The 18,227-nt window shown below is 38.9% G+C and overlaps 1 protein-coding gene and 1 long non-coding RNA gene across 5 annotated transcripts in view; both read right to left on the reverse strand.

Annotated features, from left to right (window-relative positions):
- Positions 1-18,227, reverse strand: part of CPEB4 (cytoplasmic polyadenylation element binding protein 4) — a 66,723-nt gene that overhangs the window by 27,799 nt on the left and 20,697 nt on the right. For all 4 annotated transcript variants that reach the window (XM_015072700.3, XM_015072698.3, XM_015072701.3 and 1 more), the window contains exon 2: positions 16,569-16,650. In XM_015072700.3, the coding sequence (XP_014928186.1) occupies positions 16,569-16,650 (82 nt within the window). The remainder of the gene's footprint in view (positions 1-16,568; positions 16,651-18,227) is intronic.
- On the reverse strand, positions 74-10,082 carry LOC113592821 (uncharacterized). The gene is made up of 2 exons (XR_003412766.2): positions 9,417-10,082; positions 74-1,310 (listed from the first exon to the last, which is right to left on the reverse strand). It is a non-coding gene; the product is annotated as an uncharacterized LOC113592821 (long non-coding RNA).

Below are 18,227 nucleotides of genomic sequence, written 5' to 3' on the forward strand. Positions count from 1 at the left end.
ATGTAAGTCAACACAGAAACAAAAGTATTTAACTATATTAATCGAAGTTAAAAGGAAATGTTTTACTTCTAAGAAGATATTCTATTTTTTTTTTTTAATGCTAACATTCCAGGTGAAACCAGAACTGTTCCATATAAACTAAATGCCTCTTATCTGATGCCGAGAAGGGATAATCAACAATGAGAATCCAAAAAAGACAAATGACCAAACTGGCTGGCCCAGTTTACACAAACCAAGTTCCACCTTATCAGAAACTCACCTTTTGGGTATCTCTTTTAAGGAGAGAGAGATAAGAAGAATATTTCAACTTGACAGGCACAAAAATGTCCGTAATTCAGTTCTCAGAGTTTCCCTCAACGCACAGCTTCTGAGGAGATCCTACCCTTTACCGCCAAGGTAGGTGACCTTTGACACCTTTCCTGCTCTTCCGACTTCTGAATGCAGTAACTCTACCCTTCAGCTAAGACAATAGGGCACTGAAGAATCAACAGCCAAGTTCATAGTTTAACTCTGAAAGTGATACTTGTTTTTAATTTTCTAACCTGGTCTTGTGATATGAGTCCTGTCAAGCTGGAATCAATTTTGGCCTCCAGGTAACAAATACACCTGTGACATTTTGTTAACCAATCAGTAATGTTTTCTACTTCAATTCAGAAAATATAAGCAATGATATTTTTTTTCAAAAAACTTTTTTTAAAACTTCATAATGCTTCCTTAACCTGACTGCCCTACCCTTCTGTAAATTCTTTCTACAATTAAAATATCTAAAGTCATCCATTGATGACATCCATTATGGATGACACATATCACTTCCTTTCTGGAAATCTTCCATAAACTCTCATTTTAAGTGCCATGGGACATTCAAGTCTTCCGTAAGCCTTTTCATTCTCCTTGTACACCCTTCATTTCTGTGCTAATATTCCCTCTGTTCTACGGATGCCAATTTTTACAGACATTTCTGCGGTTTCTATTCCACAGCTAGATCACTGACAATCCCTTCTTTTGTCTGACAGTACTCTCTTCCTTTGTTCCCAGGGGAGGGGATTTTTCAAATCTTTTCTTTTTTTTCTCTCTTCAGATTCACCCTTTTCCAGTGCAACCTTCCCCAAAAGGCAACCCCCTTTCTAGATTAACTCACTAAGTTTTATTTCTAACTATGTTGCAACAGCCAACCTTGTTAGGTAATCATCTAAATTTCTTTTTTTTTTTATCTCTTTATCATAATAGCCCCCTTTAAGAATTAGACTTTTACCTAAGTACCTTGAGTTTCCTGTTTGAGTACCAGGTAAGCATTCAATGAGTTCATTCCACTGAAATTAAAATACCAGCATTTTACAAATGAATAAAGTGAAGTAGAACAAAAATAAATGAGCTATCTGAATATGAATATAATCCAGTGTTTGTGGGTTTTGTTTGGTTGGTTTTTTGATAACTCATCTATCTATAAATAACCCAGGTTTTGGCACATTTAGAATTGAATTTCTCAAGGGAGAAGGAGGACACTGGGATTTCAGGCAAAGTGAACCTACTGGATAAAATTCAATCTTGGAAGGCTCTTAGTATTGATTATGTTATGAATATATAGAAATACTGCCTGGCTAGCCATCCTAATCTTAACGGAGATTATGACAGAAAAATAGTAGTCCCTGGAGACCAGCTGGGGCATTTGGAGCCAGGAGCCCGGCATACATCATGCAGAAGGCAGAGACTATATTTGGTGCTCTGACTCAACCTAGCCAAATACAGGCAACTGATACAGTGTGAGACTCTGGGGAACTACACTACCAAATTCTACAGCTCGGAAAAGATCTGTACTCCAGCTAGCCAATTTTATGCCAGGCATTTTTGCAAGTTGCAGAACCAATATTTACCAACCAGAATAAGAACTGCTGATGGGGGGGGGGGGGGGAGCAGAAGTACCCAAAAGAACACTATGTACTATTATACTAAGACGAAAACTAAAGTAACCTCGTCAATGAGATGAAAGGAGGAAGGACTAGAAGGAGATACTCTGATACATTAGAGTATATATATATGTATGCATCACTTTCAAAATTAGAGAAAAAGTTATTTTCTAAAACATTACCCAGATATTACTGCTACTGATGATTCGGCAGGAAATGATATAATAAATGCTACTATTTCAAACACAGAAATATACATATACAAACACCGAAAAATGTCAAATGTTCTATAGTGCTATTCGATTTCATGCCACAACCTTCTTTTTCAGTCATGCCAGCATTGTCGGTGACGTGTGTAGGCTAAGGAATGATAATACGGGATAACTGCAAGGTTGCCCAAAATACAGCCATGCAGTCCTATATAAAGTAACGAGTGATGTAAAAGTCTAAGTTTTTTTGATTGACTCACCCTACAAAAACCTGGATACTCCGAGGAAAAGAGAAGGGTTTTCAGTGGACACCATTAAAATTTTCTAACAGGAAAAGGATAAGTATATAGGCTTAGGCCCATTTCTAAGGCAGAGTAAAGATTTATACACAGTACCAACATACATACACACATACATACATAAACATACATATACACTTGTTGTTTCACTGCAGTGTCCCTGCTAATTTTCCTTAGCTCACATTTAAGCAAGTCAAAGCTATACTGCCACCAATGAGTTTTTAAAGGAGGTGTTGCTCTACCTGCCTTTCTGCATCTGCGGTTTTTACCAACACTGCCTGAGACTTGCAGCAAGATGGCGCTGTGGGGACCTAGGCAACACAGAGCAAGGCTCAAAGAGATGTACAAAAAATTCAGTTTCTGAATACCAAATTTATACTTAGACAGATGCAGAACACATATCAATAGGAACTATTGTAAAATGTGTTCAATATGTTCTATCACTTAATCGTGTAATTATTTTTACTAATGCATTCCACTGACCTTATTCTACCCCCTAACCTATCTGTGATACCACCAGCCTCCAGTAAAGATGTCTCCATGCAAAATCACAAAGGAGGAACTGGCTGGGACTGACATCAGCTGGCGAATCTTGCCCCTCACCCATCCAAAGAGACATTTAAATCACACGAAGACACACTTCACGCTAAACAAAACCCTTCTCTGAGAAAGAGCTGGCTTTCACTTTAAAACCCAGGGCTTACTAAAAATTCTTGACTTCTCTTGCCTATCTCCCCAGGTTCATCTTTCCACACTGCCATTTCCCTTCCCACATTAGCTACTCCAGAACTACTGGCCCATTAACTTTTACTTCCGGGTTCCACCCTCTGTCTGGAATGCCCTCCTCTCTCTACTCCCAATGTCTCACCACTCAAGCCACCACCCTTCTGCCCAGGTAGCTTCTCATCCTATGGGAAGTCCTCCCTGCCTGCCCAAACCACTGGCTCCCTGGTTCAGACAACCTCATGCACTCCATACAACACCCTTTACACGATATTTGAATTACCTATCTCTAAACTCCCTCTTTCTCTAAGGCAACAAAATCTTTCAGGACACATTTGGAGGTCTTGCCTCCCAGAGCTTCGAGCAAAGATGCTCCATAAATAGCTGAAGCAAATGAAGCAAAGCCAGCAATTGGTGGTCTCTCTGCCCCGGAACATGCAGTAGAAAGGGTAGAGAGGCAGACCAATTCCCGTCTTGTGAGCTAGGTCGAATTACGTAGCTTTTATGAGCCTCGGTAAAACAAGTATTTCCATTTACTTTGCAAGGCTGTTGTTGAGAAATTCATGACACAATTTTTGCAGAATGCTCAGAAAAGTCCCCGGTACAGAAGAGGTGCTCTATTAACATTAAATCTTTTCCCCTCTGAGACCACAAGCCAGAGATAACCAACAATCTCCCACTTATGAAAGAAAGAGGAAGGATTTGTTTTAGCCAAATAAGATCCAAACTGAAAACTTGGAGAAGGGAGTGGCCATCTGGGGGATTTTTCAGCTGCAGAGAGATGAGAGCTTGCTGGTGTTCTTGGTTACAAACGGATGTGATTCTTTGGGGGAGCGAAGGGGGAAAAAATCAAACTCCTTACCTTTATAATAGCCAAACTGGCAAAGTAGCAGAAGTGTTTTAAGAAATGAAAACTGAAAATTCAACTGAAAAAATGTTCCTTATAAAAAAACCAAGGAGGTATTGTACCAATGCCTCAAATTTATTTTTCAATTGTGATAAGAGATTGTAATCGTGGCAAAACAATAACATTTATCCGCAAGACAGGGAAAGTCAAGGGGTAAATTTCCATAGATTATAGAAGGTTTCCTATAAAAAAGAAGGATGGCTTTGACTGGAACTCAGGGCAGGTACAAAGTTGCAAGACCTAACGAAAAGCATCTAAGAATTTCAGGCAGAAGGGGATGTCTAGAGAGAAACCAGCAAACAGCTGACCCAATTAAGGAATTCAAAAGATTTCCTACTGCCAGTAAACCAACAACAAGCCGGCAAGCAGGAAGGCTATTTTTATTCCTGCCAGAGGCCTTCTGACTCTGGATGCTACATTTAGAGGACAGAGCAACAAGATAACTTGCCTTAAGAGGATGTTATGATACCAGTGATTAATAGCAATTTTTAAAGCTTAAAAAACTAGGCATAGTTTTTGTCCAAATTTGAATGAACAAAAGCCAGTTTGAAAAACAAAAACAAAAAGATAATGTAATGGAAAGAAAAGTGGAAAAACAGACCAACGGGTAGTAAAGTTTTAAGAAATCCAGAAAAAAGTCAAGGCAGTAAATTGAAATTCTCCTATCTTGGCAAAAGTTTGATTAAAAAAGGCATGTGTTACAAGGGACACATTTTAAAAGAACCAGTGAATAAACAAAGAATTAGCGATCTGACCCCAAGGTACAAATGATTTTGAGACACGGCTCTCTGTACTGACATGAACATAAAAGATCAAGACAAACTTATGAAATCTCTAGATGCCAGAAGCCAAGTTGCTTGCAAATGATTGAGAACTTTAGAGAAGAGTGATAAACTGCTCCTGAAACTGATTACTGAAGTCCAACCCCCAAAAAGCAATCGGCAGAGTCATTAACTGGCTTTCTGCATACATACCTATCCTCAACTCTAATCACTTATTTTTTTTAAAAAATTTTTTTAACGTTTATTTATTTTTGAGACAGAGAGAGACACAGCATGAACGGGGGAGGGAGAGAGAGAGAGGGAGACACAGAGTCGGAAGCAAGCTCCAGGCTCTGAGCCATCAGCCCAGAGCCCGACGCGGGGCTCGAACTCGCGGACCACAAGATCGTGACCTGAGCCGAAGTCGGACGCTTAACCGACTGAGCCACCCAGGCGCCCCATCTAATCACTTATTTAATATAAAGTCTGATGACTTTATTGAACCTTAATGAAGAATGCACTTGAATTTCACACCTGATGTAATTTCACCTTTTGTGGTTTCTCAGAAGGCCCAGTTTTTATTTTCTCCTATCGATATTTAAGGCACTGAGGCTTCCTCTGCCTTACTAGCCTTCAAAACTAAATAATAAACAAGCTATTATTCCAAGATATCTGCTAATTATTTGAAGGATAAGATGCATGAGGCCAGGAGTCTTTGCTTTTATTCCCTGATATATCCCAACAGCCTAAAATAGTGCCTGGCACATGGCTGATTCTTGATATGTATTTGTTGTATGAATGGCCTCCCACAGCTTTAGATTTTATATCCAAAGTGGTTCACAAAGTGAGTGAAGATGACCGTGGGGCAAGACAGCAGTGTATTTGAATCACTTGGAGAATACGCATGCTTCAGTCTCATGACAGACCTGGTGAATCAGAATCAGGGAAAATAAGCCACCTTGGAAACGTTCCCTCAGTGATCCTATTTTGACCTCTACCCTCGATAATGTAACCTTCAGTAAGAAACCAGCAGATTTGAGATCTGAATCTTTTACAGTACATTATGATAAAATGCAGATCTTCAATTCTGACCCAGTGTCCTAAGTAAAAATTAAGAAACGTTAACGCCTATTCTCTGTCTAAAGCATACTAAAAAAAAAAAAAGAAGAAGAAGAAGAAGAAAAAAAACAGTCAGGCTCTTTTTATGTTTTCCTCTTAAATGCCACATAATAAACACCCAAGCTACTAAACCAGGAACCAGGAGCTCTGTGTTCCTTTCTAGGTACCAGTTAGTTGAGTGATGAGTGACTTTTCCAGAAGCTGTTGTGTCTCTCTGAATTTCAACTTCTTCAACTGTAAAATGGAGATCACAAAACTCACATAAAAGGTTATGGTAAGGATTTAAGTTACATAAATCCCAGAAGGGGCACAGAGTGAAAGTCAGAGAAACAGTATCAGAAGGATGAGCTCTTCCACTTGGAAGTGGTTGTTAACACTGCTTGCTACACAGAACGTCCAGGTCTATCTCAAAAAAGAAAACCGTAGACTGGCATCAAATGTGTCCTCTGATCTACTACTACCTGGTGCACAGAGTGTGCTCAAATATTTGTGGAACTGGAATATAAGCAGGAGCTCAAACCGTGGGCCTTAAAGAAGGCTGTCTCCCCCTGCTATCAGGGGCTGCCATGCTACCCAACCGCAGAGCACACGTGCCCCTTGTCGCAGGGCTCCCCCGGACCCTAGCATTGTGCCAGACGTAGTTTAAACAGCCCACGCTCCTAGCCCTGCCTCGAAGGGCAAAAAGATGGTTTCAGACGTCAGAGACAAAGTCCCAAAGTGCTATTTTGGTGGAGCTAATAATCTAGGGTAAGGCAAGTTCAGCTCCTCATTCCTCTATGTCTCCATCCTCACCATCTCCTCTATTAAATTCCTCCTTACGCTACACTCTTTTTGGTAACGGGGTACATTCCAATGGCAGTTTAAAGAAGAACAATTAGGGGCGCCTGGGTGGCTCAGTCGGTTAAGCGGCTGACTTCAGCTCAGGTCATGATCTCCCGGTTTGTGAGTTCGAGCCCCGCATCGGGCTCTGTGCTGACAGCTCGGAGCCTGGAGCCTGCTTCGGATTCTGTGTCTCCCTCTCTCTCTGCCCCTCCCCTGCTCACACACTGTCTCTGTCTCTCTCAAAAATAAACATTAAAAAAATATTAAAAAAAAAAAAGTTTCAGAGAGCCTCCCCACCACACTAACAAATGAGACCCCCAACCCCCACTCCCATGAATACTACGGGTAAAACAACAACAAACCACCTTAATAATAGAAGGCTACTATGAATCTAGCAACACCTTGAAATGTATTTTAATTACATTACATCAGCATCCACATGCTTCTGAAGACAATCCTGCATATGTAAATGATATATCTATCACCTAACTGGAATGCTTAGTCCTAATGGGTTCATAGGGGCCCCATCAAATAATTCTCATGGTTCAAGAGGCCCATGGCCCACAAATTGAGAACAAAAACATTCCATGACGCCAAGTTTAAACAAAGGCTTCCTAAACATAATATTTTTAGGCCTATCTCAAAAAGAAAAGATGCAGTCTAAAAACAAAGCCTACATTCAGCTGACTACATTTATTTGATTCCTGGTATACCCTTTCTACAACTAATCAGTATAAAATACTGCCACGCCCAAACCCACACGAAACCCATTCGCTACTTTTCGTCATTAAACTACAAAACTCTGCAATTTTGTCACTTAGGAACACCATGTCAGAGAGACTTTGTGGAATTGCTAACAGTAGTTTAAAGGTCATGGTGTTCAATCCTTCCATTCCCAGGGGAGGAAACCAAAATCTAGAGAGAAGTGATGGACCGAAGGCCTTATTACTGCTAATGGCAGAGCCAGGTTGGAGCACGATCCTAAATGCTTCTCTTTTCACTCCTCACAATTTGGGAAAGTCGGTTAGAAGGTAACAACCACTGATCATTTACAATAAAGAGATGGAGTGGCTAATTTAAATACCCGTATTTAATGAACCATACTAGGCATTTATTATTTGGAATACTAGGGCCAGTAGAAGTTAGATTTTTTTGTTTTAAGTTCTTTATACTTCAATTAATCATGACTGCTCTTCAGAATTGAGATTTGCACTTATTGTGGGTTTCTTGAGAATGAAAAAAGGGCCCTCTAATTGGTTGATTCCTCCTTCTCTTTCCCAATGTATAGCAACTGGCATCAGCCCAACTGGATTCCAAAGAGATTATGGAACTGCTTTCCCTTCAGAGTTCCACTAACGTTCTTAATTGACTGGTTACCAGGTAATACCCAGAATAAAACAAAGCCTTGCTTTTAAGACCAGAGCGCACTGGCGTGGGACTGAATTCAGAATCCGTCAATTAGACAAAATAATGAAGCCCAGAGGCAGCCTGGCCATCTCAATACCTGATTCAAAGAGTAGTAACTAGTTCAAAATTACTTAAAAAGTACTCCTTTTGCAAACTTTTAGTGCTGAACAACAACAGACTCTCTCTTGTGAGAGTTTTCTCTCTTTTCCATCTTGTAACTTTAGTAGTGAGGACAGTGGCAACGTGAGGGGGAAAAAATAAGGAGCTGTGGGGTAGAGAAATTCACCGCACCGGGTATATATATATAGGTGCTAAATGAATCACCTGCATACACTAGTCATGTGGAAATTCCATGCCTATCAAGGAAGAAACAATTTTGTGGCACAACTGTGCAACTGATCTGTCCTTCCTGTCACTGAACTGAACGCAAAGAGAATCCTGGATATTTTTATGACAGCTCCAAGTTGGCAAATAACATACTCAAGGATTATAGATCACAGGGTCAAGGAAAAGTCTTAAGATCTTTGCAGACTACTCCCTATTGTATTACCCCATTATCAAAAGACTTTTCGTTATGTAGCTATTAGTATTCAGGGCTGGTTTACTACCTGTCACGAAATAAGAGAGCAAGTCCCCTCTCCAGAGAATTTTAGAATATAGAAGGGAGACCAAAAGTACTAAGTGACACTACCAAAAGGTGCACATATACTATTATTTATTTGGAGGCAGGGCATGAACAAAATGGATCTCTATAAATATTCTGGACTTCCTTCTACTATTTTTCTAGTGTAGGAAGCTCCCTAATACGTAACGCTGGCAAACTGCTGACAAAGTCTGAAGACTTTACTGCTTAAATATCGTTCTGATTTCATTTCTGAACGAAAAATAATATTATTTCCTGTCCATAAGGCAATACCTATACTTACTAAGTTGTACACAACACTGAAAGGGTAAAACAGGGCAGAAAAGCACTTGTTAATTTGCTACCTGACTGCTGCCTTTTTTTCCCAAGTTACTATTTTCTTGTTATTTCTAAGTGTTAACTGTCACGTGTAGTTGATTCCATCACCAGTCCCTGCTCTGAACGTACATCCAACAAAATTAAGCCACAACAGCCATAAAATATGTGAGCCTTAACACAATTGTAAAGGGGGGAAAAGGTTACAAAGTTAAAAGCTTCTTTTAAAGAAATGTTTCGGATCTTTAACCTTCTATAAACAGTTCACTCTCACCCCCCCCCACCCCCCATGCCCCTTTACCCTCACCTCTCACGCAGGTAAAATCAGGAGTTTAACAACGTTTTAAGAGGATCACTGAATTTTCATGGACTCAAAATAAGATTCTTTGTGCTCCATGCTCAGGATTAAGAGGACTGCTTAAGTAATTCTGGACCCACATCATGGATGACATAAGACAAACTCCCTCTTTGTGACAACTGCTTACACGATTTTCAGAACAAATAAAAACAAAAGTCAATATTCTATCACAAATGTGTGGAGGGTACAGGGCAAAGAATCTACTTACCACGACATGTTACGTTAATAAACTGGGCAGAGGAGGGTCTGGACACAGCGCAAGGAGTGTTTACTATGGACAGAGCGGGTTTCAGTTCAGAGGCTAAAGGTCCAATGTGCTGTTCATACACATCACATTTTGTTCTCCCAGCCATCCCCACCACCCCCCCCCCTCCGAAAACAAAATAAATAAACAAAACCAAAAACAAAAGCAATCCCCAATCCGAAAAAGTGAAGCCCTGGTCAAAATCCACACCTTTGTAGGCTCTGCCTACGCAGTGCTTGAGGAATCCAACAGATCCTGACCGGTAGTAAACCAGAGAGCGGACAGTGGTTCACAATTAAGAATATACCCTGCGTCGGTGATACAAAGGAAATCATGCCCCGCTACTTTGTCCTCTCCTGGCTCACAAAAGAAGTTACCTCAACACAGAAGCCCAGGTCCCATCCTGCGGCACCGCTAAGCCAAGCAAAAGAGAAGGAGTGTTGAGGATGTTCCATTTCAGCGGTCATAAAAGGGAGAGAGCGAAAGGAGAGGAAACCGCTTCGTTTCATTTCTAAACAGCCACACACACAGTTCACTGCAGTCGAGTTTAAATTGTATTTTTTGCTGTGTACTTAACTCTATTACTCACGAAGCTTCTAGAAGCAAGGCCATGTTCTTCTCTCTGGAGGCCTTAGCCACTCCCCTGCCATGCCTCTCTGAGTTAAGTTGGTATCATCCAAACAGAGCAAGAAGGAACCAGCCGAGTTCAGGAAGGATCCGGCCCGACTTTCAGAGCCGCTGCCTGGTGGACTCTGAATCTTCAAGATATTTAAAGATGCCCCCAATTCACCAGAAGACATCTGACGCCAAGTAACAGTCATTTACTTGGAAGGTGAAATTTGATTAAGAATCACGAGCAAAATTAGCTGGTTTGCACTATCCGTTTCTTCTTTACGGTACTTTGTATCACGCTCTGTTAAATCTCCCTTAAAGGAAAACGTTCATCTTGTCCTTTACAAAAGCGATGGAGGCGTGGGGTGCAGAATTGCCACAGGCAAACTGATTCAACTGGGAAAAGGTTAAATACTACAAGAAATGATATCCCCTCACTACCATTTGGAATAAGTCATTTTAACATTACAGCAGCGGAACTTCTTTTAGTCAGAGCTCCTTTCTTTTTTATAATTTTATTCACTCCAAAATCCAATTTTATAACAATGATATTAAATGTAGTCCTATTTTCAACAACTCTCATAAAAAGTTTTTGGAGCTATCTCAAGTATACATAAAGTCACTCTGCAGTATATGTTCTAAAACATCTGTATCAGTTTGCAACATCTGTTCTTTAAACTACAGAATTAGATGGCTGCAATTTGGAATATAGGATTATTAAAAGAATCGGGTATCAAAGAAAAATGTAAGGCTTCCTGGCTCTTTTTTATGGTATCTATTTTTAAGTAGCACTAACTTTATCCTCCCCCCTACTGTAAGGAATTTAAATTATCCCAAAGGTCATTCTCTTACAGCGACATAAAAAACTTATGCAAAATAAATGAAACAGGCTTTGTGTACTCAACTTTCAACAGAGTTTCATGATTTTCTTCTAGAGAGATCATTATAAATTCTTTTGCTTAGCAACAAAGAAATGAGGCACAGATGGAATCATCACTTGCCTACTCATTTAAGCATTTGTTTCAAACAAATCCACAGCAATGAAAAATAGTGGGGGGGAGGGCCCCCAGATTTAATGTGTAATAAAGAAAGAAAAACGTATATCAAAAATATTTTAAAACGCAAGGTCACAATACCTTCGGCAGCCGGGAATTAAATACATCGCGTTTTTGGGGTAGATCCAGCTCTCAAAATAAATTCTTATTAAATGAATGCATGAAGCAAGTGTGGCAGTAATGTCTAAGTGTGTAACATACTCCCACTGCTTACTCTACATATGCAATAGATTTCTTGGGCACCACGGGATATGTAAAAAAAATGGCACTTGAAACAACTTGCACTTCTGAATGCAATCCTTATTGCTTACATTCAAGTCAAGTATTTAAGATGCCTGAAACTCACTGGGTGGATACTTTTAGTCCCTCTTCCAAAAATGAAAGCAAGATACATTCTGTAACAATATAAAGACAAGAGGATTCCAATTTCACAATATTCTGAGGAAAAAATAGGATGATATTCTGACTCATAATTTAGTTAGTTGATACCTGAAGAACAACTATAATGTTTTGACAATTTACAGATTTGCCTTTATTCTCGCAATAATTTTGCTGTCTCCTTTGGCTTTCTAGTGAAATGAAGCAAACTATATACTAAGTTGCTTCCGTATACAGGATTTAAAATACTCAGCCACTATTATGAAACTGTGGATTGTTTTACTCCATCTGACATCTGATAATTTTCAAGTACTATTTCTCTCTCTTTATTCCAGTGCGGCCTCCCTCTGCTTCCTCTCCCTAACAGCTACTTTTTGGTTTACATCTATACTCTTTCATTCCCTTCCCAGACAGAAAAGGGAAAAAAAAAAAAAAGGCTCCTTAATCGTCAGAGGTCTTTCCTACCATACACTGAATATAATACCATTTTGTGAATCTTTTATTTCACTGTGTCCAGCCCATGCTTCAGAAGGCTGAAAACAGATGTGCTCGCATGTGGTTTTAATATATTTCACGCTACTCCATTTCTAAACAGTGAGTACCAATTTCACAGGCAAGAAAAAACACAAATAACAGTAAGATAGAATATCCCCCCAAATGATCAGCTGACCACCTACAACAGTAAAAGATTCTTCTGTCCAGGTGAAGGAAATACTTGATAAGCCTAATAATTCTGTGGCAATGAGCAACCTGCCACTGGGAGATCAAAATTCAAAATCTGTCAATGGCTCACGCTCTTAGCTTACGAGACTGGGTGTGCAGTAAAGAAAATGAAATCGGTCTCTGGGGAAAGGCTTCTTACGGACTATTACCGGCATTGGTTATGGAGAATGCAATATATAATTTCGTGGATAAAAATAACATACAGACATGCCAGTTGATCAGAGAAAGGACATGGAGATAAGGTAGAGGCAAGACCCTTTTCCTCCCAAAGAGCTAATCCTCTGTCCATGAAGAAAATGACAGTAGCCTTAATATTCTTGGAGAAACTACTTCAACTGTAAACAAAACTAATATAAATTATGAAATGAAGGCCAGGTACTCCTTTTGCACATTTGTTAAAAATGTTAAAAAAAATTTTAAAAAGATGAAAGGTTTTCAACAAGCCAGTTGGAATCAACAACATGTTCATAAAGATACTCAAAAGCTATATTTGAAGGTTCCTAGGCCTATTAAGCATTTTGTCTGTTGACTGCAAAATTAAGTTTTAAACCACACTACATTAAAGGAGATTTTTTTTCCCAAAAGGAAAAGCAAAATTTCGTTTTCTAGGTTTTTTTTTTTTTAATTTAGATGAATAATATAGCCATATCAATCCATCCAACTTCTAGGTCTTATATCAACTTTAAACACATTCAACAATCACATTTCTATAAGGAACTGCAAACGAAGGATTAAAAATAAGTGAAGTCATTCATAATATATTTTATGAAATTATTTTTAAGATAAAAGAAACCCAAATATAAAATTTGCTTCCATATGGTGGGCTCTTTTTAATTCTCAAATTCTTTTAATTGAATTCTCATACTTTTTTTTCTAAGAGGCATATTACTTTCTACTAATCTCACAGAATCAAGGCCCATATTCTGTTTTCTCCATTTCTAAAGTAGCAGAGCAACCGGAGGGGTTCTTTATTTTCAAAATGGATTGGCAGGTTTTATATATTTACTTTAAAAGGACAATATGTTGTTGTGGTTTTTTTTTTTTTTAAGATATTCAACTTCTGTTATCACCTTTAAAAAAAAAAAATCTCACAATAGAATCACTGTTAAAATCGAGCACAGCTTTCCTAGTAGCTATCTAAACCAAGGGAGCTTGACAAGAAGTAAAGTATTTCCTCGAGCCAAACTACATTTCGGTGGTAACAGACCACAGTAATATAAAGTTCATCATCTTGGTTTAAAAAAAATCAAGCTGGGGCACCTGGGGGGCTCAGTCGGTTACGTATCTGACTTCGGCTCAGGTCATGAGTTCGAGCCCCATGTAGGGCTCTGTGTTGTCACTTCAGAGCCTGGAGCTTGCGTCGGATTCTAGGTCTCCCTCTCTCTCTCTCTGCCCCTCCCCCACTGACGCTCTGTCTCTCTCAAGAAATGAATAAACGTTAAAAGAAATTTTTTTTTAAATACAAAAAATCAAGCATAGCTATACTCTGACATTTTGGGACAAAGAACTCATGTATGAATTCTTTACTACTCTTTCAAGGAAAAAAGGGACAAAGTTCACTTAATATACTTAAGTCACTTTGCACTTAAGCTTAAGTTCGAGCTAAGTTTCTCATTTGATAGGCTTGAAAATAGACTTAACAGATATTTAGTAATAATCTATACCATTTATTGAGTGCTTTCAAGGCTGGGCAGTGTGCTGGATCTCATGGATATATCATAGCATTCAATCCTCCCAACCACCATAAACCATAGCAACAGAATGGCAATTGAAATCCAGATCCGACCCCAAAACCGATGGCCTTTCCGCTTTGCCGCACTTCCTTTTATAAATCACTATTTTTACAAAACCTTTATGTTTCCAGACCAGGCCGATCAGATTTGATGTTTTCTGTCATCGGACTTAATTTTTCGTTATCCCTACAGAATCAGCTTAAAGAAACTTGATTTGGGTAAAAGTTGGTAGGAAGAAATTGAAAGGGGAATATAGAATAAAAGCAGAACTTTATACGATGATTCAGCACACTAGAAGAAATAGAAATAAACCTGAGAGATATTCTGGCTGTATCTGATAAATCAAAGAAATGCTACTGTTAATCCTATTAGAATAATGTGTGCAAACTCTTATTTCTCACCTAAGTACTAGTTAGGGCTTGCTTCTTAGAAGCATCACGTAATAAACTGCTTACATCTGCTACCGTTTGGAAACTGTTTTCTCTGAAATGCGCTTATCATGAATAAATAAATAAAATAAAATATCATGAAATAAAAAGAAACAGGCACTTATCATGAAAAATGAGTTCTGATTATTTATTATCCCTTGTATCAAGTACATAAGAGGCTCTCCCCCGCCCCAAAAAAAGAAAGTTGCTGAAGGAATCGAATACAATAAGAATAAACAAATGTTCTTTACCTTCAGCTACTTTTTCTGTACTTAGCTTTTAATTTGGGGATAATTGCAGATTCACAGCAGGTTGCAAAACATAGTACAGAGAGATCCCATGTACCCTTTATCCGGCATCCTCAAGTGGTGACACCTTACATAAGTAGAGTACAAACCAGGAAACTGCCGTTGGTACAATCTACAGACCATATTCACATTTCTCCTTTAGCTTATACTTTTAATTTAAGAGTGTGTAGTTTTTCTGGTGCTAGAAAGGGCCTTAGACTCTCCTCACTCTTCTGATGAGAAAACAGAAAGACACGTCAAAGAGGCTGACCCCAAGTCAGAGTGCTAAGGAATGGCAAAAATAAATTCTGAACAAGAGATCATCTTTCCTCAGAAACAGACTGTGTATCTGGGTTAGAGTCACCCGTCAGAATTATATGGGGAATTCAGTAAAGATCTTCAAAAATATTCTTAATTATGGCAAAGTTATCTCAACAGCTGGATGCATACTTTTTTCACATACTATTTTTCATCTCCCCAGACCTCAAAAAGCTCTCCTGAAAAAAATGTACCATTGTTCGTCTGCTGAAAAAATACTTAAAAGTTTGACTGCAGCAGTAATATAATCAACCAAACTCAAAACCAGGCCGGGCTGGTCACCACTTAAAGCAACAGGCTGTCTTGCCACCTTTGACCCTAGTGCAAAGCTGCGTCTGGCACAAAGTAGGATCATAAACACTGAACAAATGAATGGATGAATGAGTGAACGAACAGGTAAGTGGGATGACCAAATGTATCCAACGTTCCAAATTTCTTTAAAAAAAACAAGCAAACAAACAAAAAAACCCAACCCTGCTTTCCAGTAAACTGACATTTATGTGCAGAAAAATATCTTATTTTGTGGGGTAGTTTTCACAAAATCAGAGCTGGAAGGGCCGTTAGAGAATACCCAGTCTGGTAATTCTCAGTCCTGGTTACCGGTGAGCATCACGTGAGACACTGAAAAGTTGACATGCCAAGTCCCATCCCATACGTGGAATGGGGTCCAGGCATCTATATTTTATTTTTAAAGCTTACCCATTATAAGTGCCTTACTTTAACAGTGAGGCTAAGCCTCTTACTATAAAGATGAGAAATTAAGGCCTAGGCAAAAGAAAATGTACGATTCAAAATAACAGAGCCAGTCAGCAACAGAATTGAGACCAGAATGCAGAAAGAACACTATTTTTTCCTAACATAATCCATGAAAACTATTTCAATAATAAAACTTCATTTTAACTTGGAAACTACTGGCCGTTTTTAAAAATGTAAAACTAGACCAAAACCTCTATCAGCATTTGGACTCTGACTAGTGTCCAGTCACTATCAAGAGCAGAGACACATAGAGGTTTGAGACACTGAGCACTTTTTGTCTCAGATGTAAAAAAAAAAAAAAAAAAAAAAATGAAGTGTATGGTTCGTGTCTCCCATTAAATTAGAACTCTTGTAGCTCTCTTAATTGGTACTGGGAAGGGCCCACAGTGGACGCCCACCAAATACGTTTGATTTTTTCACAAGAGAGGTCCATGTATAAAGTTGATGGAACTGAGTACATACAAAATATGCACCCATAATATCTGCTGCATTGCTCACGAGATTACATAGATAATACAAATGTTTAACTATTCACTAAAACCAAATAGTTAGATTTTTTTTAATTACCTTTAATGGAATCATTTTCAGCTCTCATAATGTCAATGAGGGAACTCTCCAGGGAGTGCATGTCAAATGTCCTGGGGCGATCCTGCAAACACAAACAGCCACAAACCACTTTTAAAATAGCTTTTAATTATAAAAGGAGACAGTAAGCTGCATCCGATGGGACACAGATCAAAAAGGGGCAATTTTACTCCCTCTATGTGTAAGGTACATTATTAGTACATTTTATTTGTAACACTTCCAAAATATCAAAAGCACAAAAGTACCCAGGGTTCAGCAGAGAGTGATTTGATTTCTAGTAATTTCAATAAAAGCTTTACTTTTACTAAGAAAGCAAAGGCAACTAAAACCTGTTTCCATGTAGTCAACAACATGAAACAAATGCAAAAATAAAATTCATAACCTGTCTGCCACTTAAGATTGCAGTAACGTGGCAAAACTTGACAAACTTGTTTCAGCACTTTAGGCTCAGAGCTGCATTCAGTAGAGATTGCTACCGAATAGCCATATGCTTGTAACCCAAAGTTTGGAAATCGTTACCCAAAAGTCTTTTGACCACTAAGTGGCAAGGCAGTCTTGATATTGCTGCCATAATTTTAAAGGGAAGACAGGGGGTCAACACTGTTGGTCTAAACCCTGGCTTAACCAAATGCATTTCAAGAGTAGGTGAGAAATCTGAAAATACACCACGAACCAACCGCTCTGGCATTCTTTTGGAGGAAAAGTACTAGAGATAACTAAGATTAAGTTTAGCCTGACAAGTGACGAGTAGGAGATGAAAATATTTTCAAATTAAACTCGGAAAGGAAGCAGTAATACAGGTTTCGGAACCACCCGAAGAATAAACAGGTGCACATACAGAGACAACTGCCAAACGTCTTAAAGAAAAGGGGCTTCCAAAGGAATTTGACAAGCGGGAGTCTATAACCTTCTCTTCAGCTTTATTTTCTCTTACGTTACTTTTTAACTCAAAGCTTTGGCTTTTTAAAAAAGGTTCCCCTGATTTTATCCCCCACCCCTTTCTTTCAATTTGTGGAATCTCACTTTTGCTCTTTCCTAGCAAACTTCTAGAACCCTAAGACTGATAGAGCACGTTCTCCACTGGACAGCATTTTTTGATCAACTTGGCATTTCTCCTCCGTCCTTCTGTAACACCGCCTGTCCTATTTCCCTGAAATAGGGATCACGTCTGACCACACTCCACCATGTAGACATTCAGAATGTTCTCTGAATGAATTGTTATAGGATACCAATTTCTTTTTTTTTTTAATGTTTATTTAGAGAGAAAGATACAGCCCTGACACCAATTTCTTTACCTCTGCAACTTGAGGAGCTCAAGAACAGTTATATTTGGATATAATCCAATATTTAAAACAGAGTATTACAGGTTTTTTGTTGGGGGTAGAGAGGATGAAGCTGGGGATGGGGAGCAGAAGCCTTAACACGCTGTTCTGCTCTGACCTGGTACAACTCCCTCCAGAATATCTTTCTCACTTTTCTTCCCGATTCTTTCCTCATCATCTTCACCTTCTCAATATGGTCTACAGAGAAGCAGGAGGACACGTGGCCAGAATTAGAATTTCCAAAGAGTAGTGTTCACAAAAAGGGAGACAACTGCTGTTTTTTTATCCTTCTTCATCTCAAGCATTGAATCAAATCAAA

The sequence above is a fragment of the Acinonyx jubatus genome, chromosome A1 (assembly GCF_027475565.1).
Source record: "Acinonyx jubatus isolate Ajub_Pintada_27869175 chromosome A1, VMU_Ajub_asm_v1.0, whole genome shotgun sequence".
Lineage (NCBI taxonomy): Eukaryota > Metazoa > Chordata > Mammalia > Carnivora > Felidae > Acinonyx > Acinonyx jubatus.